The 26,332-nt window shown below is 38.4% G+C and overlaps 1 protein-coding gene across 1 annotated transcript in view; it reads right to left on the reverse strand.

Moving 5' to 3' along the window:
- Positions 1–26,332, reverse strand: part of LOC150091574 (uncharacterized) — a 298,466-nt gene that overhangs the window by 195,079 nt on the left and 77,055 nt on the right. The window contains exon 5 of the mRNA XM_090369000.1: positions 18,320–18,449. Coding sequence (XP_090225126.1) covers positions 18,320–18,449 — 130 coding nt within the window. The remainder of the gene's footprint in view (positions 1–18,319; positions 18,450–26,332) is intronic.

The raw sequence follows: 26,332 nt of genomic DNA on the forward strand, positions 1-26,332 counted from the left end.
TGCAAAAAGGATAGGTGGAATAGGAACAGGGTATATCTGCCAGGCAGAAAAGTAGATGATGTTGTAGAGCAGATTATCATCTTTTAAGGAGACAAAAGGTGATACCGTTCTAAATGTTGGCACTAATGATATCAAGAGTAGATCTAAGGACTTACAAAACAAGTACAGGGCAATGTTGGAAAAAGTTGAGAGTTGGGATTAAATTTGAAAGGTGTCTACAATTCTACTCACACATGATAGGAGGGACACATGTTGAGAGACTTGTCAATCAATTTGGTCCTGGAGAGGATGTGCAAAGCACGTGGGGTAGAATTATTCTCGGCACAGTCTATGCTTCTCAATAAGGAAAGACTGCATCTACAGGGATGGTATATGCTTAAACAGAAGGGTGCAAGAATATTTGCTAATGCTATTAATATAGGTGGGTTGGAAAACTGCTAGCTTGGGGGAATACACAGACTCACAGATTCTTGCACTGTTTCTATTGAAACATGCAGCAGCCTGGAAAGTTGGGAATTTCCAGCCCTGCTGTGTGACATCATGGAACAAGTAAATACATGAGCTGCATTAGGGTAACTAAGAGTAAGAACATAAGCATGTATACTAATACTAAGAGCAGGTGTGGGGAACCTCCAGCCTTTTGGGGTACCAGTTGCGGCGTTTTGTCTATTTCTCTCAAATGCAAAATCCTCCTTTTATTTCATGACATAACACCAAACTCAAAATATTTTTAAGGTAAATTTTATAAATCATTATTCACCTTATTTAAATTAGTGTACATTTACACCTTACATTAGCAAAAGAAACATAAAAGGAATAAAAATATTGGATAGAGGACAAAAAAAAAAGTGAAGAGGTAAAATTATTTATATTGATAACTGTGTGAGGCCTGTCAGTGGCAACTCAATAATTGGCGTCACAGCCTGAGAGCTTCTTAAGAAAGAATTGTAACATGTTAGAGAAAATATATGCGTTAAATAAAATATATGCATTGTCTTTTCTAGTTAAGGAAAATAATGAATTTTATATTAAAGTAAATACAAAATAAAGCATTTATTCTAATTCACTAATCTGTACAGAATATTATTCTGTAAAGATTAGTGAATTTCCCATACAGATGATATGGCATTACTTCCACTTGAAACTGAACTTCATTTGGCAACGTTACCTTTCTTATTAGTGATGACTCATCTTACTGACTGCTGTCGGTATCAGTTGACATTTCCATCATTCTCCCCAGTGCCATCAGTTTACAGTGCTTGTTTCCTTTAAAATTGAATCTTCAATTAATCTGTGTATTTCATTTTTAATTGTTATCCAATTATGTCAAGAAATAAGAAAAGAGCATTAAAGGAAGAAAAGAGTATTCAATGAAGAATGGGAATTGCAGTTACATTGTTGCAGTGAACAATAAAATGATGTGTTTGCTCTGTGATGCCATATTGGCAACAGTGAAGAAATAGAATGCATATCAACATTATGTGACTCATAAGGACAACAATATGCTAAACTAAAAAGAGAACCTAGGAAGTCTGCACATAAGAAAATGAAAGATGGAAACATGCAGCAGCAACAAGTATTCAAAGCTATGTCAGGACAAGGGATGACATCACTGAAGCAACACAAAGTAGCATATATACTTGGAAGGGTAAGCCATTTAGTGATATGGAAATCATAAAAGAATGCCTTATTTAAGTTGTGGGATGTTTAGATTCAGCTAAGGTTAAGAAGTACAAACAACTACCTCTTTCAAGGAGGACCATAATTGATCGGCAACATGAATTAGCCCGCAATATAACAGAACAACTTCATGCAATATGTCAAAGTGAAGCCATTTATTATTCGATCGCCTTGGATGAATCCACTGACGCTACTGACTCAGAGCAGGTGTTATTTTTTATTCGTGTTATAATTTCAGATTTTCATTGTCATGAGGGGTTACTGACTACGGGTACCCTTAGTGCCAGGACATGTGGAACTGACATCTTCACATCTTCAAAGAAAAATGCTGTGAAGTGAAACTGAATTTATGTAATTCACTTAGTGTATGCACAGGTGGCACACCTTCCATGAGAGGAAAACATGAATGATTTGTTGCTTTACTACAGAAATAATTGCCAGATTCAGATACTTTGATTTCCTTTCATTTATCCTTCATCAGCAGAATCTGTCTGCCAAATCTACCATTTTAAATAACACATTAAATAAAGTTATAGGTATTGTAAACTACATTCGAGCAAACACATCATGGCATTGCCATTTTCACAACACGCTTCAGTTAATGAAGAAACATTCAGCGGGGATCTGCCATATCATTCTAAAGTGCGCTGGTTGCCTCAAAGACAAATACTTGTCAAACTTTTATCTTTGCAAAAACAAATCACAAGCTTTTTTTAGGAACTGAGTGTGAACAGTGTGAATTGTCAAAAGTGCAATTCTGCCGAGATATTGCATTTTTGTGTGATATAATGTCAATGCAAAATGATCTGAATATTGTTTTGCAAAGTAAAACAAAATATAAATATGATACTTGGCTTAAAATACAGGCATTTCGGAAAAAGTTAACTTTTTCAAAACCTTGCTTAACCAATCACAACTTTCAACTGAACACTTACCTGAACTGGAAAAAGTAATTAATGAACAGGATACAAAAAATCATAAAGAAAATGTGACAAGGAATACACAGCTGTTCTAGACCCCCTGATTGAAGAATACAATGAAAGGTTTGCTGATTTTGAGAAACAAGATCTCACACTGAAACCAGCTTTTCAACCACACCCGACTGATGTCATCTCCAAAGCACCTGACTTACAGATGGAATTAATTGAGCTCTCAGAAGATAATATTCTGAAGTCTCTATTTGATGGGAAGAACGATCCTCATTAAATATGGAAAAATGCTGTTGAATACCCATGTCTAAATCAACATGCTCGCCGAATGCTATCTTGTTTTGGCACAACCTATTGTTGTGAATCAACATTTTCATATATGAGACAAATTAAAACAACCTTGAGATCTCAGATGGATATTCACTTGGAGGAGTACCAATTAAAAGTATGCTCAACGATGGTCGAACCAAATATCAGACTACTATCTGGCATTAAGCAGTCACAAAAAAGTCATTAAATGGTTTGTTGTCTAAATCATCCATTTTTAGTTTTGTTATCATCTTTGCTAAACAAATAAATGTCTTCACTAATTTGTTTGTTTAAATTCCTCATACAATAACAGGCTGTAATTAAAATTGTAAATATGCCTACAAAAATATAATTTTTTTGCATATTTAATTCTCAGCATGTGGCCTAATAGTATCTTGGTTAAATAAAATTTGCCCTTCCAATGTAAAAAGGTTCCCCACCACTGACTAAGAGCATTGTAAATAAATTTGATGAATTTGAAGTACAGCCAGTCCTCGTATAACACGTGTTTACACTACATGAATTCGATCATACATGATTTATAAATAGGGGAACGATATCTTATATAACACGAACCGAATTCGCTTATGCACGATTTGCCTTTGTGTTTACAAGAAATAGCAGTAGAACGCAGAATCACCCCAACCGAATGCAACACGATAGGAATGAAGAGAAGATTCTGAAAATGTATTTATGTTTTTTATATCAGTGAAGGGGAAACATTTCACCATAATATCGTAAAAACCCACACAATTCCAGCTATTGGTATAATCGCAAATGCAATTAGATCAAGTTTACTACCAGTTTATAACAGATTCCACTAGCAGGAACTCAACTGGAAATTGTTTTTATTGTTTTATGGTAGTAACCCCTAGAAATGTGCTTTAGTAAAATGTGAGGTGTTAATAGCGTATCTCTGCCTTTACGGTGTTGTTTATTCAGTTGCTACATGCGTGCAGCTTTGTTTATGTGTATCAAGCGTGCCTCCTCATTTTGTAATTGTGCTTTATTCCCTAAAAATGAGTAAAATACTTAAAAGGTGTGAAAAGGAAGCATCCTGATGAAGACACTGCAGATTCAGAGAGAAAAAGAAAAGCAATATCGATAAACAGAGGCGGACTGGATCAAAAATTCTTAACCGGGAAAATTTATAGTTGCCTCATACTAGCGTTTATGGCCAAAATCACACTGGCCTCCCCCAGTCTGCCTCTGTCAATAGAGAAAAAATATGAAATTGTCAAACGCTTTGAGCGAAATGAAAGACCGTGTGATATTGCATGTGCTACAGACCTAAACGAGGCAATGCCGAGAAATACAAAGAACGCAGAGAAAATAAAAACAACTTTGATAGCAGGAACTCAAAAGTATAATTAAATTAAGATTAAGACCCAAAGAATTGGAAGAGATGGAACGGCTGTCATCTGTTTGGATAGAAAATCAAACAAAAAACAAGTCTGCTTAGGATAGAAGCAAAAGCATTAGAAATATTTTATTACGTAATAGTCGCAATAAAATACGTAAGTATTTTATTATGATTATTTATTGTGTTTGGTAATGTTTTGGTTTGTGTGTTCAATCTTGGTGGTCGGCACCTAACCCTATTTTTCCCATAGGGCCTGTTGTTTATATAGCACAATTTTGCATTGCACGAGGGTTTCTAGGAACACAACTATCATGCTATACGAGGACTGACTGTACTTATTAAGTCATTGAATGCAGGCATTGTAGGGATAGCGGAGACATGGTGTAACTTAGATATAAGGACACAACCCCTCCGCCCTTCCTGTACTGTCTGTTCTTCCTGTACAATGTATACAGGAAGAACAGACAGTACAGGAGGGATGGAGGGGTTGTGCTCTTAATTAAGAAGCATATTAAATCTTAGGCAGTACATCCAGTTGACATGGGTTACTAGATGTCAACAATATACATAACATTATAAAACATTCTGATTTACTGGCCCACACAGCAATACAGAGAAATAGAGTAGGCCAGTAAATCAGAATGTCTTATAATGGGGGATTTTAACTTTCCAGATGCTAACTGGAAAGTTAAAATCCCCCCATTATAAGACATTCTGATTTACTGGCCTACTCTATTTCTCTGTATTGCTGTGTGGGCCAGTAAATCAGAACGTTTTATAACATTATGTATATTGTTGACATCTAATATGGGGGTTTTAACTTTCCAGATGCTGATTGAAATTTATGAGTGGGTCACTCACACACTAGCAAGACATTTGTAGATTTCTTGGATGACTGTTTTCTACAGCAGCATGTTAGAGAGGCAACAAGAGGAAGCAATACTCTTGATCTGGTTATTAGCAGTGATTCTTCATTCATTAAGAATCTGCAGGTAAAAGACAAATTCCACATTAGTACACTGTGATCACTACCAGTAGCATTAAAGACTGTTCTGACTATAAATTTTATAAGGCTTTTTTCTTTTTTTCTTTTTTAAACTAAAACCATGAAAGATGAAACTGAAGTACTCTGAGCACTATGCCATGTATGGATCAAAGGTGCAGAAGATGAGATGCTTGTTGACTGTAAATTGTAATTTTTGGGAAATACGTTTGAAGGAAGGTTATGCCCAGTCTGACCAATCTGATTGGATACTATAATACATTAGCAAAGGAACTGGATGCAAAATATAATTTTGATATATATTCTTAGATTTCAGGAAAGCTTTTGATACTGTTACAGTAGCGGTAGTAGTAGCAGTAGTAGTAGTGGCATGTGATGCAAGAAAGCAAATGTATGAGCTTATGCAGCATCAGCCAAAAAAAAAAAAAAAAAAAAAAAAAAATCACACCATTCCCTCCAAATGTCTGTCCAGTTCCTCCTTAAATTTATTCAACCTATCAACTTCCACAACGACAGATGGAAGTTTGTTCCAGCAATTAACCACCCGCTGGCTAAAGGAAAATTTCCGCACATCTATTCTACATCTGTCTTTTCTTAATTTGAATTTATGCCCCCTTAGATTCGTAATCTGAACAAGTGGAAGGATCCCATCAGAATTCAGCGTGCTCAACCCATTCAAGGCCTTATATACCTCAATCAGATCACCGCGCAGGTGCCTAGTCTCCAGCCACTGCAATTTGCAGAACTTAAGCCTCTCTTGGTAAGAGGATCCCTTCATTCCCCTCACCAATCTTGTTGCCCTTCTCTGTACACGCTCAAGCAAATCTACATCCTTCCTAAAATGAGGCCTCCAGACCTGTACGCAGTACTCAAGGCGTGGCCTGACCATTGCCTTATACAGAGGGATAATCACCTCCTTTTCACTGCTAGCAAAATTCCTATATATCATTGACAAAACCCCATGACCTGCCCTGGCAGCCTGTCTGCATTGCTCAGAAAACTTCATATCTGCCTGCACAATTACTCCCAGGTCTTTTTCATTTTCTACCACCTTAAGTGTAGTACCACACAGTTGGTACGTTTCTCTGGGGTTACTTCTACCCATATGTAGTACTTTGCATTTGTCAAGGTTAAACTTCAGTTGCCACTTCTTAGCCCATCTGCCCAAATTATCTAGATCCTGTTGCAGTAGCACACTGACATTACTGTCATTAACAACCCCTGCCAACCTTTGTATCATCTGCAAACTTCGACATTAAGCCTGATATACCTTCATCAATATCATTGATAAATATACAAAACAACAGTGGACCTAACACCGAACCCTGTGGGACTCCACTAATAACATTAGTCCAAGAAGAGCAGCACCCATTGATTACCACCCTCTGTCTTCTGGCACTTAACCATCCTTTTATCCATTGTAGCAACTTACCCTTAATACCATTCTGCTCCAATTTGTACAATAGTCTTCCATGCGCAACAGTGTCAAAAGCTTTCCTGAAATCCAAATATATGATATCAAAATTATTTTTCGTATCCAGTTCCTTTGTAACCACATCATAATATCCTATCAAATTTGTCAGACAAGACTTTCCCTTAACAAACCCATGCTGTGTCTGAATTATTGCTGCAGTCTTGTCTAGATGATCCTGCAATGCATCCTTAACCAGCGACTCCATTATTTTACCCGGAACAGAAGTTAAACTAACTGGTCTGTAATTACTCGTGTCACCCTTCGATCCCCCTTTGTGAATTGGGGATACATTTGCACATCTCCAGTCTGTTGGGACCTCCCCTGAGTCCAAGGATGCTCTCATAATTATGGCTAAGGGTTTGCTTAGTTGCTTTGCCGTCTCCTTTAATATAACTGGATAGATCCCATCCACCCCAGGTGCTTTTCTTACGTTTAACTTCAACAATTTCTCTTCCACTTTGCTCTCGGTTATTACAAAATCATTAAGTATCTTGCTACAATTTGATAACCTTCTGCCATTTTCAAACCTTAATAATTCCTCACGTGTGAATGTAGATGCAAAATACTCATTCAGTTTGTTTGCTATCTGAGCAGGATCATCAACAGTCGAACCATCGATGTCAAGTGGACCGATCAGATTAATCCCCTTCCTTTTAGAGTTTATATAAGTAAAGAAATCCTTGCTGTTTTTCTTAGCATCTTTTGCCAAGGATTTCTCGTAATCTGCCTTCGCCTGCCGAACCTCCTTTGTGACCTGATTACAGATTAACTTATATCTGCCACATGCTTCTGAGTCGCTTGATAATTTATATGCATCCCATGCATTTTTCTTCTCTGTTACGAGTCTCATTAGTTCATTTGACAACCATTTAGGCCTAAACCTTGAACAATATTTCTTAATAGGTATGAACCTTTTAGTAGCTTCCAAGATTAATTCCTTGAATTCTTCCCACTTAGAATTTACTGTTGGTAACATCGTCAGTTGATTCCACTGTACAGAATTTAAAAACTGTCGGAGACCACTGTACTCGCCTTTACGGAAGCAAAAACCCTTTCCTTTACCCCTGATAGTAGTTAAATCTTTAAGTAAATCCCACATCAGTACACTGTGATCACTGCCACCTAGTGGTTCTTTTATCTGCAAATTCCTAATACATGAATGATCACTGCTGATAACCAGATCAAGAGTATTACTTTCTCTGGTTGCCTCTCGAACATGCTGCTGCAGAAAACAATCATCCAATAAATCCACAAAATATCTTGAAACAGGCCTATGGGGCTGGGAATTTCCATACTATAATAATTAATGATATACACCAGCCAGGAATTAAACTAAAAATTTACTATACAATGAAATAATATACAATGAAATGTGATGTAAATAAAATAAAAACACTGATTAAATTATAGTTAAAATATAGTTAAAAACAATAAAATTAATTAAAATAAACTAGGTTAAAAGCAATAAAACAATGAAACCTGGAGCTTTCGGAGAACTGCCGTCTCCTTCTTCAACAGCATACTACTAGTGCTAAGACACATCCTTAAGTAGTCGGTCCATGGCACTCATGCACGTGATCATCAGACACATGATCTACATTCTCCATGCGCGTATCGGAAATGGAAGTGGCTCGGGAGCGTGTCAAACAGAAACGGTCATCCCTTCTGAGGACAACTGCCTCAAACAGCGGGTGTAAACGGATCCCCCTGTCCCTATTAATAGTATTGTGACTGGATGAACCGATTCGCAAGCTCTCGAGCCACTTGCGTTCCCAAAATCCATAGGCACGGTCGGTAATGACCGCGTCTTCAGGGGAGATCCGATGCTGCTTTTCCCAGAAATGCTCTGCCACAGCAGACCTCGCATAGTTAGCAGTCTTGATAGCGGTCGTGTGTTCCCCCAGACGGTCCTTTAAACGTCGGCCCGTTTTCCCCACATAACACTCCTCACAATCCGGGCACTTAATCTCGTAGACCACATTGCTAGTATGGTCCTGGGCTACGGGATCTTTAACTTGGGATATCACTGTGTGCAACCTCCGACCCGGAAGTTGCACACAGCGAGTCTGGCACTCCCGCAATGCCCGTACAATACGTTCTGAAAGGCCCGGATAGTAAGGAATGTATGCAGTAGCCACAGGGGCAGGCCACTCCCTACGATTGGACTCAATCCTATGAATATATTTGTCCAAGACCCTCTGGGGGTATCCACATTTCCTGAGGTCTGCCGTGACTTTGCAAATTTCTATTTCCTTTTCTTCAGGGGTACTACAGTGGGTCCCCACCCTATTCAACAATGCCCTGGCTACACTGTTCTTATGATGACAAGCCTGTGCTGAGCTATAATGAACCAATTGGCCACGGCACATAGACTTTCTATAGATCGTTGTTTTTAATCTAGATCCATCTCTGCTCACCAAGACATCCAGAAACGGGAGGGACCCAGCTTCTTCCACCTCCGAGGTAAATTGTATAAATGTGGAAAAGCTGTTGAGCAAATTGAGCACCTCATCTTCCTTTCCCTTTTTTAAAATAGTGAAGGTATCGTCCACATATCTCCTCCACTCGCGCATGGGGAAATTCAACTGATGAAACACCCTAGTTTCCAGTTCCTCCATTGCCAAATTGGCCACAATGGCACTGATGGGGGAACCCATGGCCGTGCCATGGACCTGCTTATACATAACTTTTTGAAACACCATGGTAGTGCTTGCGAGGCAAAATTCCACACCTTTACAAATATCATCAATGCTTAGTAAAGATCTAGCACTAAAGCAATCATCTCGTTCCAAGGCCGATCTTACACAATGCACCCCATGTTCAATGGGGATACATGTGAACAAGGATACCACATCAAACGAAATCATGAGTTCGTCTTCACCTATAGATTGGCTTCTTATAAAGTTCACAAATTCCTTGCTGTTCCTGATTACTAAACTGGAGCGTCCCACTATAGGAGAGATGACTCCAGCTAAAAATCCAGATAAAGCATAAGTGGGACTACCCACAAATGATACTATAGGTCTCAACGGAATGCCCACCTTGTGTGTCTTTGGGAGGCCATAAAACTGAGGTAATCGACAACCTGAGGCATGAAGAGACCAATAAACTTCTTTGGGTATTTTACCAGCCTTATGCCATCCCTGTATAATGTTGTTGACTTGTCTCTCTCTCCACACCAGCTAACGGATTTTGATGGGTAACTTTATATATGTTGCTATCCTGTAAAAGATCCAGAGCTTTGGATCTTTTACAGGATCAGGAACAGCAAGGAATTTGTGAACTTTATAAGAAGCCAATCTATAGGTGAAGACGAACTCATGATTTCGTTTGATGTGGTATCCTTGTTCACATGTATCCCCATTGAACATGGGGTGCATTGTGTAAGATCGGCCTTGGAACGAGATGATTGCTTTAGTGCTAGATCTTTACTAAGCATTGATGATATTTGTAAAGGTGTGGAATTTTGCCTCGCAAGCACTACCATGGTGTTTCAAAAAGTATGTATAAGCAGGTCCATGGCACGGCCATGGGTTCCCCCATCAGTGCCACTGTGGCCAATTTGGCAATGGAGGAACTGGAAACTAGGGTGTTTCATCAGTTGAATTTCCCCATGCGCGAGTGGAGGAGATATGTGGACGATACCTTCACTATTTTAAAAAAGGGAAAGGAAGATGAGGTGCTCAATTTGCTCAACAGCTTTTCCACATTTATACAATTTACCTCGGAGTTGGAAGAAGCTGGGTCCCTCCCGTTTCTGGATGTCTTGGTGAGCAGAGATGGATCTAGATTAAAAACAACGATCTATAGAAAGCCTATGTGCCGTGGCCAATTGGTTCATTATAGCTCAGCACAGGCTTGTCATCATAAGAACAGTGTAGCCAGGGCATTGTTGAATAGGGTGGGGACCCACTGTAGTACCCCTGAAGAAAAGGAAATAGAAATTTGCAAAGTCACGGCAGACCTCAGGAAATGTGGATACCCCCAGAGGGTCTTGGACAAATATATTCATAGGGTTGAGTCCAATCGTAGGGAGTGGCCTGCCCCTGTGGCTACTGCATACATTCCTTACTATCCGGGCCTTTCAGAACGTATTGTACGGGCATTGCGGGAGTGCCAGACTCGCTGTGTGCAACTTCCGGGTCGGAGGTTGCACACAGTGATATCCCAAGTTAAAGATCCCGTAGCCCAGGACCATACTAGCAATGCGGTCTACGAGATTAAGTGCCCGGATTGTGAGGAGTGTTATGTGTGGAAAACGGGCCGACGTTTAAAGGACCGTCTGGGGGAACACACGACCGCTATCAAGACTGCTAACTATGCGAGGTCTGCTGTGGCAGAGCATTTCTGGGAAAAGCAGCATCGGATCTCCCCTGAAGACGCGGTCATTACCGACCGCGCCCATGGATTTTGGGAACGCAAGTGGCCCGAGAGCTTGCGAATCGGTTCATCCAGTCACAATACTATTAATAGGGACAGGGGGATCCGTTTACACCCCCTGTTTGAGGCAGTTGTCCTCAGAAGGGATGACCGTTTCTGTTTGACACGCTCCAGAGCCATTTCCATTTCCGATACGCGCATGGAGAATGTAGATCATGTGTCTGATGATCACGTGCATGAGTGCCATGGACCGGCTACTTAAGGATGTGTCTTAGCACTAGTAGTATGCTGTTGAAGAAGGAGACGGCAGTTCTCCGAAAGCTCCAGGTTTCATTGTTTTATCGCTTTTAACCTAGTTTATTTTAATTAATTTTATTGTTTTTAACTATATTTTAACTATAATTTAATCAGTGTTTTTATTTTATTTGCATCACATTTCATTGTATATTATTTCATTGTATAGTAAATTTTTAGTTTAATTCCTGGCTGGTGTGTATCATTAATTATTATAGTAAATCCACAAAAGTCTGACTAGTGTGTGAGTGCCCAACCCACAAGTTCCAGTCAATATCTGGGAAGTTAAAATCCCACATTATAAGACATTCCGATTTACTAGCCCACTCTATTTCTCTGTACAATTGTTCATTGTACTCATTCAAGTCATTAGGCCTATAACACACTCCTACTCTTATTTTTGCTTTCACAGTGCTTATGTCACACCAAACTGACTCAACAGTGCACTGTTCATCTATATCAACTGGATGCACTTCTTTTGATTTTGTTTTTCTTTATTAACAGCATAACACCTCCTCCCTTCCTATCCTGTATATCCTTTCTGTACACATTGTACTCCCCAAATTCCAGTTCAACATTCCTTATATCTGTGTGACACCACGTCTCTGATATCCCAACAATATCCGCCTTTGATGTCTTGACCAACACTTCAAATTCATCAAATTTATTTACTATACTTCTAGCATTGGTATACATGCAAGTTACACCTAAAAGGTTGCTGTACAAATTGGAGCAGTGTGGCATTAAAGGTAAGTTACTGCTATGGATAATGGGATGTTTGAGTGGGAGAAGAGAGGGTGTTTATTAATGGCCACTGCTCTTCATGGACTAATGCTATTAGTGGAGTTTCCCAAGATTCAGTACTGGGCCTATTGTTGTTTTCTATATTTATTAATGATATTGATGAAGGTGTATCACGCTTAATGTCTAAGTTTGCAGATGACACAGAGGTTGACAGAGTGGTTAATGATGGTAATCAGGGTAATCTACTGCAACAAGATCTAAAAAAATTGGGCAGATGGGCTGAAAAAATGGCAGATGAAGTTTAACATTGACAAATGCATTAAAAAAAAAAAAAAGCATTAGTAAAGGCATATGATGCAAGAAAGCAAGCTTATATAGCATCCCCACTGATGAATAAGTCAACAAGCTTTTAAACAGTGCCGTCTGGGTGGTTGTATCTGCCGAGAATAAGTACCATTAAGTCTTCCCCACTGGTGAAGTGTTACTTGTTCAAGGTACTGCAATACCATGGAAACTCATTGTGAAGGTATTCACAATATGAGACATAATTAAATGATGCATTCATACTACCTTGGTAGTAGAAATGATGGAAGTGCAGTACCCAATCATAAAGCAACTTCTTTATACACTTAGGCATTTAGCCAAGAAATATTTCTAGATTAAACCACCTACACCATCAAGCATCTCTCATATTTTCTATTTATACTCCGGCACGACCACCAAGTCAGAAGAGTTTGCAATAAATCATCAATACAAATACTGTATTTATCATATTTAGTAGTCACGGGCTTGAACCCCGGTCCACTCAAGGAATGCGTGCTATACACTCTCGCTCCTGACCACTCCACTACGTCAAGCCTAATTTTTTTTGTGGAGTTATACATCATAACTGGGTTGTCACTATTACGACAGAGTAACCTGCCCATCCACCGATGAGTAAGCCAACAAGCTTTGAAACAGTGCCATCTGGGTGGTGGTATTTGCCAAGAGTAAGTATTGTTGGTCTTCTCCACTGGTGAAGCGTTACTTATTCAAGATAATACAATACCATGGCAACTTGTTGTAAAGGTATTCACAATATGAGATATAATTAAATGATGCATTTACCTTGGGAGTAGAAATGATGGAAGTGCAGCAGCCATGCATAAACCAACTTCTTCATACTCTTAGGCATTTAGCCAAGAAATATTTTTAGATTAATTTAAGTAGTTGACCTCCACTACAACAAATGGAAGTTTGTTCCAACTATCAACCACATGCCAGCTAAAGGCAAATTTCCACACATCTATTCTACAACTGTCTTTCCTCAATTTGAATTTATGTCCCCTCAGGTGAGTAAGCTGAGCAAGGGGAAGAATTCCATCAGCATTCAGCTTGCTCAAACCATTCAAGGCCTTATACACTTCAATTAGATCATCTCACAGGTGCCTAGTCGCCAGAAGCTGCAATTTGCAGAACTTAAACCTCTCTTGGTAACAGCAACCAATCTTGTTGCCCTTCTCTGTACTTGTTCCAGCAGCTTTACATCTTTCCTAAAATGAGCCTTCAGATCTGTATGCGAGGTACTGAAAAAGCCTCAGCATTTTGGGTAGCAGTAATCCTAGAATAATGTACCAACTGTGTGGTATTACACTCAGTGTAGTTAAAAATTATATGAAGACCTTGGGATTACTGTGCAGTAAGTTCTAAAATTCTCTGAGCAATGCAAACAGGCTGTCAGGACAGCTCATGGGGTTTTGTCAATGATACACAGGAACTTTCCTAGTAGGGATAAGGAAATGATTATTCCATTATACAAGGGAATGGTTTGCTGCATCCTGAGTATTGCATTCAGGTCTGGAGGCCTTACTTTAGGAAGGATGTTGATCTGCTAAAATGAATTCAGAAAAACATAACAAGATTGGTGAGGAGAACAAAGGGATGCTCTTTCCAAGAAAGGCTTCAGTTCTGCAAACTGCAGTGTCTGAGACTAGCCACATGCAAGGTAATCTGATTGAGGTGTTTAAGGCTTTCAATAGAACTAATGCATATCTTAGTGCACTTGCATCATTTATACACAGCCAATTATAGATTAGCAAATTTGCAATAGCGGCATTGTTTAAGTTACATCTCATATTGTGAATACCTTCACGATGAGTTGCCATGATATTGCACTACTTCAAAAAAGTAAGGCTTCACCCGAAGGAGATGACTGTTGTTACTTATTCTCAGTGGATACCCCCCCCACCACAGATGGCACCGTTTCAGGGCTATTTTGTATATGTGTGAGATAATAACTCGACTATTCACTTGTCCCTATTAGACTTAGAAAAGCAAAAAGGTAGAGGGAAAGTAATAGTAGGAGTGGAAGAGGAAAAGAAACCGTGTAGAAGAATGAAAGGGACAGTAACTCCTTCAACTCACACCACTCAAAAACTCAAACTCCTCGAATAGGCAACGCTTCCCCAGTGGAGAAGGCTGTTGTTACATATTTTTATATGTAACAAGGCTGTTGTTACATATTCTTATATGTATTCTTATATATGTATACCCAACTCGTATGAACTTGGTCGCAAGCCCGCGACAATGTGTTAGAATTCGCATGAACGTGACTTGACCTATCCGATAATGTTTGCAACTTATTAACGTGTCTATTTTTTATTTCTGAGGCCTGTGCTATCTACATCCGAACGATTGGTCTGTATTGAAGACCTCCATAGATTTGCGACGAGAAGCACAGGCCTCCTCAGAAATAAAAAACAGACACGTTAATAAGTTGCAAACATTATCGGATAGGTCAAGACACGTTCATGTGAATTCTAACACATTGTCGCGGGCTTGCGACCAAGTTCATACGAGCTGGGTGGCAACCCCCCCCACACAGACACACAACGTGTACTACCACAGAATATGTCAGCTAGTTCACGAACACCCCCCCCACCCAGTATTCAACGAACCGACATATCAACAAGTTACAAATCTTTTCTCATGTACACTATCGCAGGACCAGATTTCACTTTTATCCAAAGGACTAAATTATAATTTACCACCTCGAAAACTACCTAAAAAACAATGCGTAATTGATATTGAATTGGGACTTCGTAATGTTCCAGAAAAAGATCAGCTTTACGAGAACTTCGGGGAAATAAGGACATTATTATACAGATGGCAGATAAAGGAGATACAGTGGTAATACTAGATAAACATGATTATATTAATAAGTTAGATTCAGTTGTGTCAGATACCTCCACTTATTGTGAAATAGACCCGGCACTGTTTACCAATTTGGTCAATCAATACAATAAAACGTTAACCACGTATCAAAAAAAACGACTACATTACTATGGTTCAGTTAAAGGAATTGAAGTCCAGAACATACAATATTCCTGCAATTTTCGGTCAGGTAAAATTACACAAGACTGGATTTCCTATTCGACCTATTGTTTCCAACAGGAACTTGGCATTTTCATCCTTAGCCACACATGTATATAACATTATAAAACCCTTTAGACAGGTAATACAATTTGGGATTAAGAACTACGATACATTATTTAATAATCTTAAAGACTGTAGACTCGGCGACAATGACAATTTATTCTCACTAGATGTTACCTCGTTATATACGAATGTAAACGTTAAATACACATTAGATATTATTTGGGATATGTTAAATAAAAACTCGACACCGATTAATTATACGAAGCTACCTATTAAGGAAATTTTTCACTTAATTAAACTGTTAGTTGAGGCCAACTACATCACCTTTCAAGACAAGGTGTACAAACAAATCTTTGGATTACCAATGGGTTTGAACCTGAGTGGCTTAATGTCAGAGATCTATCTCTCAACGATTGAGCATATACACTTGACACCTTTTCAACCCCGTACCACATACTATGGGAGGTATTTAGATAATGTTCTAGTTATTACCGATAGTAGTAGTACTATCCAAAGACATTTTGCATTCGTTTAATAATATTCATTCTAGACTCAAATTTACATTGGAAAGGGAAGATACGGATACAAAGTCATTAAACTTTCTAAATTTCACGCTTACCCGGGACTCGAATAAAATACAATTTAGCATCTATCGAAAACCTACAAACACCGGTATGCTTCTACATTATAATAGCTATCACCTGTTCACCTACAAAAGATCGATTATCTTTAATCAATTTCTAAATGCCTATAAATATTCAACGACAGAATCTGCTTTGGACTCAGAAATACAAATATTAACTAGCAGATTCTTAAACAGGGGTTATTACATTACCACAATAAACCGAATTAGGGTACAGGCTAAGGATAGGATACAAAATACTACACCAATCAACAATAGTAATATCAAAAAATACTTTATTTCTGTCCCATATGTTGAACAGTGGCACAAACAGCTTAACAGATTCTTTAAAGATACCGAATTTAAAATTGTAGCTAGGCCAATACGGAAGTTACACACTATACTGAACAATCGCTCGGTTCTTTCCGCATTCGCAACACAAATTAATGATCTGGTATACAACATTTCTTGCGGTGATTGCGACTCGTCTTACCAAGGTTCGACACGATTTTCTCTTAATATTCGTGTAAATCAACATGAAGCCTCAGTTCGTGCTTCTCGTTCAGCAGCGTCAGAATTAGCCTTTCATGCCATTAACAAAAAACATACTTTTTTATTTAACGAGGACAAAATACTTAAAGTTCAACGTAACTATACGCGACTATTAATTGCAGAAACCGTTGAAATTAAATTACACGAGAATTCCGTTAATGTTCGGCGGCCATTTTTGATCCCCGATGCGTGGACCTTTTCGCGCATGCACAAAGACAAATAATCGCTATTTAAGTTTCAGGTTTAACCCGATTCGGTAATCTTCATTCCTGTGATCACGACATACGGTCGAAAAGCGTTGTCAGCTTCAGGAAGGAAAATCGTTTTGAATTTTTTCGTTAGATTCTTTTAATTGCGTTAATTTGATTTTTAATTGTTTTAAATTGATTTGAATTGTGTTAAATTGATTATTTAATTATTTATATTTTACTCTAATGTACCGGTAAGTTGTCGATTTTTTTCGGTTTTTCCATTTTAAATTCTGGAGGGTATCATACGGAAGTGTTCTACGTACTATATTGAGGTAAACTCCTCTTATTATTTTACTAATATTATTACCAACGTAGAACATATTAAGTATTACAGCTCTGATTCATACTATCTAATATTTTTTTTTTTAAATATGTTGCATGGTGTAATTTGCAGTAATTTCTCAAGGTGCAACAAAATTTCCTGATATCCTTTGTAATTTATGAAATTTTATTAAATATGAATTTTGTTTATTGAATTGTTACCTGCTACTCATTTTATGTAACACAGATAAACACTGAATATCTGGCTTAACCTTTGAGATCATGGCTCTCTTAAGAGAATCCTATAATAGAACCTAGGTGCTTCATTTTGGAGAAGCAGTAACCAGCAAAACTCCCTGAATCCTCATCTTCACCCACCCAGCAACAGTGCTGCACAGACCTAACTCCTTGAAAAGGCAGGACTTTGCAAAGCCTGGCACAGTTGAAGCCTTTGAAAATGAGTAAGTTAGATGTAGACAGACTAAGTCCCTTGTGCCAAGAGGCTGTTACTGTTATTGCGCCGACCGGGCTAGCCGGGTGGGTAAAGTGCCGGCCTGGCAACCCAAAGGTCGCGGGTTCGATTCCCGCCTCGGGCTTGGATCAATATACTGCAAAAACCTTGGGAGGTGCATTATGGCCACAGAAGCCTATGCGCCAACAACTACGAAAAAAAAAAAAAAAAAACTGTTATTGCTGTTATTTGGTTTTTAGGAGCATTAGCAACTAAGGCCTTATTGCTACGGGGATATGCGGTGGTCATTCCTTGACATTTCTGCATCCTCCATATTTGGTGATCATGGGCTCCAACCCCGGTCTAATCAAGGAGAGTGTGCTACGCACTGCTGCTCCTGCCCACCAGACTACGGAGGCACCCATGCCAAGAGGCACTGACTATTTCCCTGGGGTGTTTGACATCACTACAGCAGCATTCACAAACTAATTAGATTGCATATGTCTGCAGAATAAGTAGATAAACCCCACCCATAAACATGACTGTAATTATACAGAACCTGGTTTGGAATCAGAAAGAAATTACAAACCCTTCATCTTCAAGTGTTTCAGCAACCAACATTGTTTCCCCAGACAGCTGAAGAACCTTAACAGGATCAAGAGATGGCATTAATTTGTGTTGAGTTTCGGCTTTTTCATCATCTTCCTCTTCATCTGGTGCTATAATAAAAATAATAAAAATCAGAGGTGACAAAGGGATGAAAAAAAAATATAATTACAGTAAGACCCCCGTATCCATTGGGGATACATTCCAAGACCTACCATGGATGGCTGAAACTGCAGATATAAGCGAACACCTGCTGACCCCATATGTAATGTGATTTTCGTGTACATATATACGTATAATAAAGTTTAATTGATAAATTAAACACACAGTAAGACATTACCAACATTAAATATGGTAATAATAAAGTACAGCAGACTCTCAATTTACCAGGATTGGATTAACCGGGACACTTCAAGACTCCAAATAAAAAAAATAAAAAAATAAAAAATCAACCAGAAATCACAAAATTCAAGTACTAACTAGAATAGGTATAAACAGATATTTTGCAAGTCGTAAATAAGCGACAAAAACCAGCATTATAAGTCGTTATTGGGAGGTTAGTGTGCCTATTTTCTTGCAACCCCCACTGTCTTCACACCTAATGCTCAAAACATATAAAATAAAAAAAATAAAAAAAAAGAGACCAAATGTTTAGTTTGATTTAGTGCGTCGCGTTGATTGTTGTGTTCCGTCACACCGCAAACGGACAAATTTTTTTCATCATTTATGTCAGGGATGTCGGAACTTCTTTTTTTTTTTTGTTTAGAAATCGCGAAAATGATGGGCAAACGCACGAGTTGTGAAACTTGAAATTATTCAAAAGTTTGAAAATGGTGCATCTGTTAAATCTCTAATGAACCATTATAATGTTGGTGACCAAACCATATGCAACATTGAAAAAAATAAAGGGAAGCTTATTTGATTTAAAATTGACATCTAAAAAATAAAGGGAAGCAACAAATTGGACACGCGAGTAGTACATGTTAAGTTTCTTCGTTTTTTTTTTTTTTTTTCGGTGATTAACCACGGGTAACTGAATAAGTGGATACCGAATCAGTGGATATAGGGACACAAATGCATTTTCCATACTCAAGTACCATTAATGATTAGACTACAAACATATATATTTGAAACTAGCTGTGTCGAGCTTGTATCCTTCAGACTAGGTCTCGCCCAGGAGGCATCCTGAGAAATTATCTAGCATTTTTCATCTTCTCCTTCTTCCAAGATTCTGCCTATATTGCAAGCATAGGTAGCTTCAACCTAAGAGAATATATACTGGATGGGGTAATGTGGATGTCTGTTCTGAAACCATCATGGTTTTCTATGCATATCACAGTACAAAATTCCTTAACACATGCCTATTAACAGCAGAGATCCACAAATGATAAAAACATGACATGCAAAATTAATTGTGTTAATTTAATTTTCCTAAAGAGGATGACAATAAATATGATTTTGGCAGTCAATGTAAGGACAGGACTGAAAAATTCTCATGCTCTCTAAAAAATTTATGTTGGCATCTAAGATGTAACTACATTGGATAGTATAGTTATTTTATTTATTTTTTTTTTTTTTCAGTGCTAACCAAATTTTATTAAAAGAAAACATACTGGAAAGTAATGCATATTTTCATTTCAACAGTAACATACATATTTAAATTAATTTCATATAAAATAAGTTTAAGGATGTGGCTCCATCAGCATTTGAAACATGGAATTTTAAATAATAATTTTGGAATGAAACTCCATCAAAAGTTCAATTGCTGTAATTCAAATGTCATCAGCAATAGGACCATCCTGGATATGTCACAGCTGAATTAACAATGCAAAAAAAAAAAACACCATAACTTCTCATTGATATAGCAATTCTAGCCCTCCTTATCTTGTTAAAGAAAAACAGAAAAGAAATCACATGGATGTCTTTATCAATTAAATTATAATATATCTCCCCCAAAAGTCCCACATGTAGCTTTCCTTGCCCAAATGAATGCTTCTTTCCAGTATATCTGAGATCCACAACAAAAATTCTGCTTCCCTAGAAATCATTAGCAGAGGCACATGATGCTAGAACACAAGCTTATACAGCATCAGCAAAAAAAAAAAAAAAAAAAAATCCCATTTCACCCATCCATTCACTCCAAAAGTTTGTCCAGTTCTTCTTTGAATTTATTTTAACTATCAACTTCCACAACGACTATTGGAAGTTTGTTCCAGCAATCAACTACCCGCTAGCTAATGGCAAATTTCTGCACATCTATTCTGCAACTGTCTTTCTGCAATTTGAATTTATTATGTACAGCTGTTTGTTGTACTCATCAGAGTCATTAGGCCTATAACACACTCCTACTCTCATTTTTGTTTTGCCAGTGCTTATGTCACACCAAACTGACTCAACATTGCAATGAACCACCCATGTCAAATGGATGCACTGACTTAGATTTTATGTACTTCTTAACTAAGAGCATAGCCTCCCTTCTGTCCTGTCCTGTCTATCCTTTCTCTACACATTGCACTCCCCAAATTCCAATTCTGCATTCCTTAATATCTGTATGATACCACGTCTCTGATATCCCAACAATATCTGCCTTTGATGTCATGACCAATACTTCAAATTTATCAAATTTATTTACTACACCTCTGGCATTGCTGTATATGCAATGATACATGTGCCTGTTCTTACCTTTAGTTACCCTAACACACTTACTCTTAGTTACCCTAGTACCTAAGGTACTTGTTTCATAATGAACTCCCAGCAGTTCTTGAAATACCAAGCACCTTGCTTTCCAGGCTGTTGCTCATTCCAATAGAAGCAGTGCAAGAATCACTTTCACTTCTGCCTATGGCTACTGTTAATCTATTAGTCTGTGAATCTCCCAGCTAGCAGTTTTCCAACCCACCTAACACTGCCTTGATAGCATTAGCAAATATTCTAGTACCCATTCTATTTAAATGTATCCCATCCCTGTAGAAGCAGTCTATCCTTAACAAGCACAGACTACACTGAGAAAAATAGGTGTATTATGAAAAAACAAATATGATAAATTGTTTAAAAAATACAATTTATCATTAACTCACAGGCAAATACCTTCTCTACTTAAGTATGCTAGTAGCATACGTATTAATAAAGGGAATTCTATTATAATCATTAAAACTGAAAATTACAATCGTAAACTCCTCTATCATCTAGCATATATCAATACTTATTCAGAAATTAAGAAAGATCCTACCAAGTATCACAACTAAGTTAAAAATATGAAAACAAAATAGAATAAAATATATATCTAAACAAAACTACTTCCTGATAACCCTGAAACCCCAACCTTGTTTAACCACAGCCAACAAAGAATGCTATCATAAGTATAATCATGTCATTGTTTGTTTGTTATTTGGTTTTTAGGAGCATTAGCAACTAAGGCCATATTGCTCCGGGAATATGCGGTGGTCATTCCCTTGACCTTTCCGCATCCTCCGTATTTGGTGGTGACGGGCTCGAACCCCGATCTAATCAAGAAGCGTGTGCTACGCACTGCTGCTCCTTCCCACCTCGCTATGGAGACGCCCAATCATGTCATTACTCACTGTTATATGATATGTATCAGCTGATACATACCATCACATTACCTGATGCAACAGAGACCATAACACAACCAACTCCAAAAACTGCTGTTAAAGGAAGAACTGTAACTAGGTGGAAGGATGGAATCAGTGAACTTTTGGGTGTGACATTTTTCGATGCCACTCGTCTAGCATGATTGATGCAGTTGAAGGAATTTGTTGGTGGCCACAACAGTTCCTCAGGGAACTATGTGACTGGAAGAAGAAGATCAGCTGATACATATCAGTGATATGTATCAGCTGATGAACAGTTAGAAAACACATACCTGAATGGCAATGGCTTATTAATTTATTTGGTATTAGCAAATAAATTAATACATTAGTAAATGTCCTGCAAGTTGAAACAAAATCTACACTCCAACGAGATTGGCAAAGTAAGGTAGCTAAATAACAAATCTCCCTTAACAACAAATCCACCTTAATTCTCCTGCAGAGGTATTCTGAATCATGTTAAGAACATCTGTACAAAAGATATTCTGAACCTGACTGACGCACCAGTTGAAGGTAACTTAAAATATTTTGACACCCCTTCACAAACTAAAACACTGAGCCTAAGTATAGGTAATCCCCCCTCCTCGTAGAGATATTCATTATTGTATTTGAAGAAATTGCCCTAGCCAATCCCCCCCCACCAACCTGCATACTAGGGAAGATAAGAAGATGATATTAACCAATTAGCTTTGTGAGAATTTTTTTTTTTTTTTTTTTTTAATGTAAACCTCAAACACGAGAGGTATTAGAACCTATAGTACTTAGTACCATGCTTGGGGTGGAGGTTGAGAAGACGAAAGAAGATATTTGTTAACATTGGACTTGAACTTCAGTAGACTGCAATTTTCAGGAAATGCGTATGAAGGAAGGTTGTTCCAGAAAACGGCAATTGAATGAATAAACGAGGAAGATGAAAAGTTGGTTCTCTGAGTTTGGAGTTGGACAGTAAATGGATGTTGGCTGGCAGCGGCACGTATTCGGACTGTTTTGAAAGAGAAAGCAGGAATTATAGAAGCCAATTCAGAAGAACAGTGACCATGGAAGTATCTATAGAAGAGGCATGCAGCAGAAACAGTACGGCTATGAGACAGTGAGTGGAGAGACTCTGTTAGAGATGAATCATTAATTAACCTAACTGCCCTCTTCTGAATGGAATCAAGAAGCCTGAGAGAGGTTTTGGGGTCACCACCCCAGATGTGGAAACAATATTCCATGGCAGGATGGATTTGCGATTTATACAGAGTGAGCAGCTGTTTGGAAGAAAAGTAACGCTGAGAGCGAAAGAGAAAACCAAGTTTTTTAGATGCAGAGGAAGCAATATTTGTAACGTGCTTGTGCCAAGAGAGATTAGAAGTCAGGGTAATCCCCAAAAGAGATATATCATTTTGCCTAGAAATCGGAGTGTCACCAAAGATAAGCATAGGAGCAGAAGAATCCGTTTTGGAGATATAAGACAAGACTGAGTTTTAGAAGGGTTGAAATCAAGTAAGTTGTCTTTGCCCCACTGGAGAATTATCTGAAGATCAGCATTTAAGAAATTGGTAGCAGATTTTCGACAAGTTGAAGCTGATTGAGCAGGACAAGGTTTCTCAAAATGGAAAGTGGAATGCAATGTGCTATCATCGGCAAAATTATGGATAGGATTTCAGTCAATGGAAGAAGGTCATTAATATACAAGAGGAAAACAGTGGGGGAAAGAGCTGATGTGGAAACAATATTCCATGGCAGGATGGATTTGCGATTTATACAGAGTGAGCAGCTGTTTGGAAGAAAAGTAACGCTGAGAGCGAAAGAGAAAACCAAGTTTTTTAGATGCAGAGGAAGCAATATTTGTAACGTGCTTGTGCCAAGAGAGATTAGAAGTCAGGGTAATCCCCAAAAGAGATATATCATTTTGCCTAGAAATCGGAGTGTCACCAAATATAAGCATAGGAGCAGAAGAATCCGTTTTGGAGATATAAGACAAGACTGAGTTTTAGAAGGGTTGAAATCAAGTAAGTTGTCTTTGCCCCACTGGAGAATTATCTGAAGATCAGCATTTAAGAAATTGGTAGCAGATTTTCGACAAGTTGAAGCTGATTGAGCAGGACAAGGTTTCTCAAAATGGGAAGTGGAATGCAATGTGCTATCATCGGCAAAATTATGGATAGGATTTCAGTCAATGGAAGAAGGTCATTAATATACAAGAGGAAAACAGTGGGGGAAAGAGCTGAACCTTGGGGAACACCGGCATTAGTGGAGAAGTCAGAAGACAGAGCCATCTACCATCACCCTCAGTGAGCGATCAGAAAGAAAACTGGATAACCAATTACTAAAAACAGTTGGCAAACCATAAGACGGAAGCTTTTTTAGAAGACCTTTATGCCAAACATGATCGAAAGCCTTTGAGATGTCAAGAGCAAATACTTGTGTTTCACCAAACCTTTCCATTGAATTAGTCCATAAATGGATAACATAAGCCAGAACATCACCAGTGGACCAAACACTGAAGGAATCCACACTGGCGATCGTTGATCAGACAGAAGGTTTCTAGGTAGTTTAAGAGTTGGCGGTTAATTGATTTCTCCATTACTTTAGAAAGAGTAGAAGTAACTGCAATGGGACGATAATTGGATGGGAGGGATTTGTCACCCTTTTTAGAAACTGCCCGGATATGAGCAAATTTCCAAGCAGAAGGAAAAACACCTTTGGAATAAGAAAGTGAAAAACGGCGGCAAAGAAGAGGAGTAAGTTCAGGAGCACAGGTTTTGGGAACAAGTGGAGAAATACCGTCTGGACCTGGAGCTTTCTTAGCATCAAGATTCATCAAAATCCTTCTGATATCCTTTAGACGGAAGACCATATGGGGCATTGAATGGAGCGTGTTCGGAATGGTGGGAGGTGTTTTACCAAGATCATTAATACATGAGTTGGAAGAAAAATGGGATGCTAGCAGGTCAGCTTTATCCTTGGCTGAAGTGACAACAGAACCATCTGGTTTGGACAGAGGTGGGAGCAGAGATGGGCAAAATTTGCGGCCAATAGCTTTGGCAAGAGACCAGAATGCTCGGCTACCATTAGGGCAAGAAGCAAGTTTTCTACTCTTAGCCTGTTCAAACTCTAGTTTGGACTGGTTAATAACTGCTTTACAATTGTTGCAAGCTTTGGTGTAGGCAGAAAATGAAACTGAAGAATTAGAAACAAGCCAATTACAATATGCAACATTCTTCTCTTGAACAGCCTTAGCACATTTATTGGAAAACCAAGGTTTAGATAAAGGACGAGATTTTAAAGTGGAGTGTGCGGATAAAGGATTCCATTCCTGCAAGAATAATTTTACTGACACGATCTGAGCAAACGTTGACATCAGAAGTTTTGAAACAGTAATCCAACCAAGGAAAAGAAGAAAAGAAGTCCCGCAGGTCATCCCATTTTGCATTCTTATAATGCCAAACAACACGAGGTTGGGAACAGCCATGAGATAAAGGTTCCATTGGAGAAGAGACAATCACCAAGTTGTGATCTGAAGTGCCTAGAGGACCTCTCACTTTGACCGTGTACTTAGAAGGGTTGTTTCTGAGAAAAAGATCAAGCGTATTGGCTGTATGATTGGGATTGTCCGTTATTCTTGTAAGTAAATGAATTGCAAAAGCCTCAGCATCTCAACCAGGTGGGTCGGTGTGACTAGAAAATGGAAGCCAGTTGGAGTTGTGAACATTAAAATCACCAATGGAAAATTACCTCACTGTGAGGCAAGTTGGACTGGACAAAGTCAAGTTGCAAAGAGAGGAAGTCAAAGAGCTCCAAGTGATTAGTGGAGTTGGGAGAACAGTAGAGACAACAGATGAATTTGACACAATGAGGAGATTCCAAATTGCCAAGTCTCTGACAGGGAATATCAGAACGGACAAACGCACAAGTACCACCTTTGAGGCGAAAGGAATCATACAGTGAATAATTTGGGCATCTGAGATGAGCAGTAGTTGAATCAACCGATAACTGAGATTCTGTCAGAAAAAGTACATGGGGTTTGGCAGACTGCAAGTGGAAATGGACATCGTTGAGATTAGAATTGAGACCACGTATATTTGTGAAATGAATTAGGAAGTGCTTGGGAGGTTTAGATCTTTTTGCAGATAAGCTTGCTCTATTAGCTTGACAATTCGTGGTGTATTCAATAGTAAGAAAAAGTGGGTGGGACATGCTGTATGAAGTAATGAAATGTTTGGATATGGCGTACACGTGGTAAGAATATAACCAGATCCTTGACATAATGAGGCCTCGACAATGCTCCCCATATACAAACTACTCAGACTGCCTCCAGTCACTATCTCGCAGAGTAGATGTAACAAATTTATAATCTAGCTGATCCCGAAGCCTCCTAGAGAGTTACTAATAGGTTCGGTCGG

Source organism: Mastigoproctus giganteus, chromosome 1, assembly GCF_048544385.1.
Source record: "Mastigoproctus giganteus isolate SK-2022 chromosome 1, ASM4854438v1, whole genome shotgun sequence".
Classification (NCBI taxonomy): Eukaryota; Metazoa; Arthropoda; class Arachnida; order Uropygi; family Thelyphonidae; genus Mastigoproctus; species Mastigoproctus giganteus.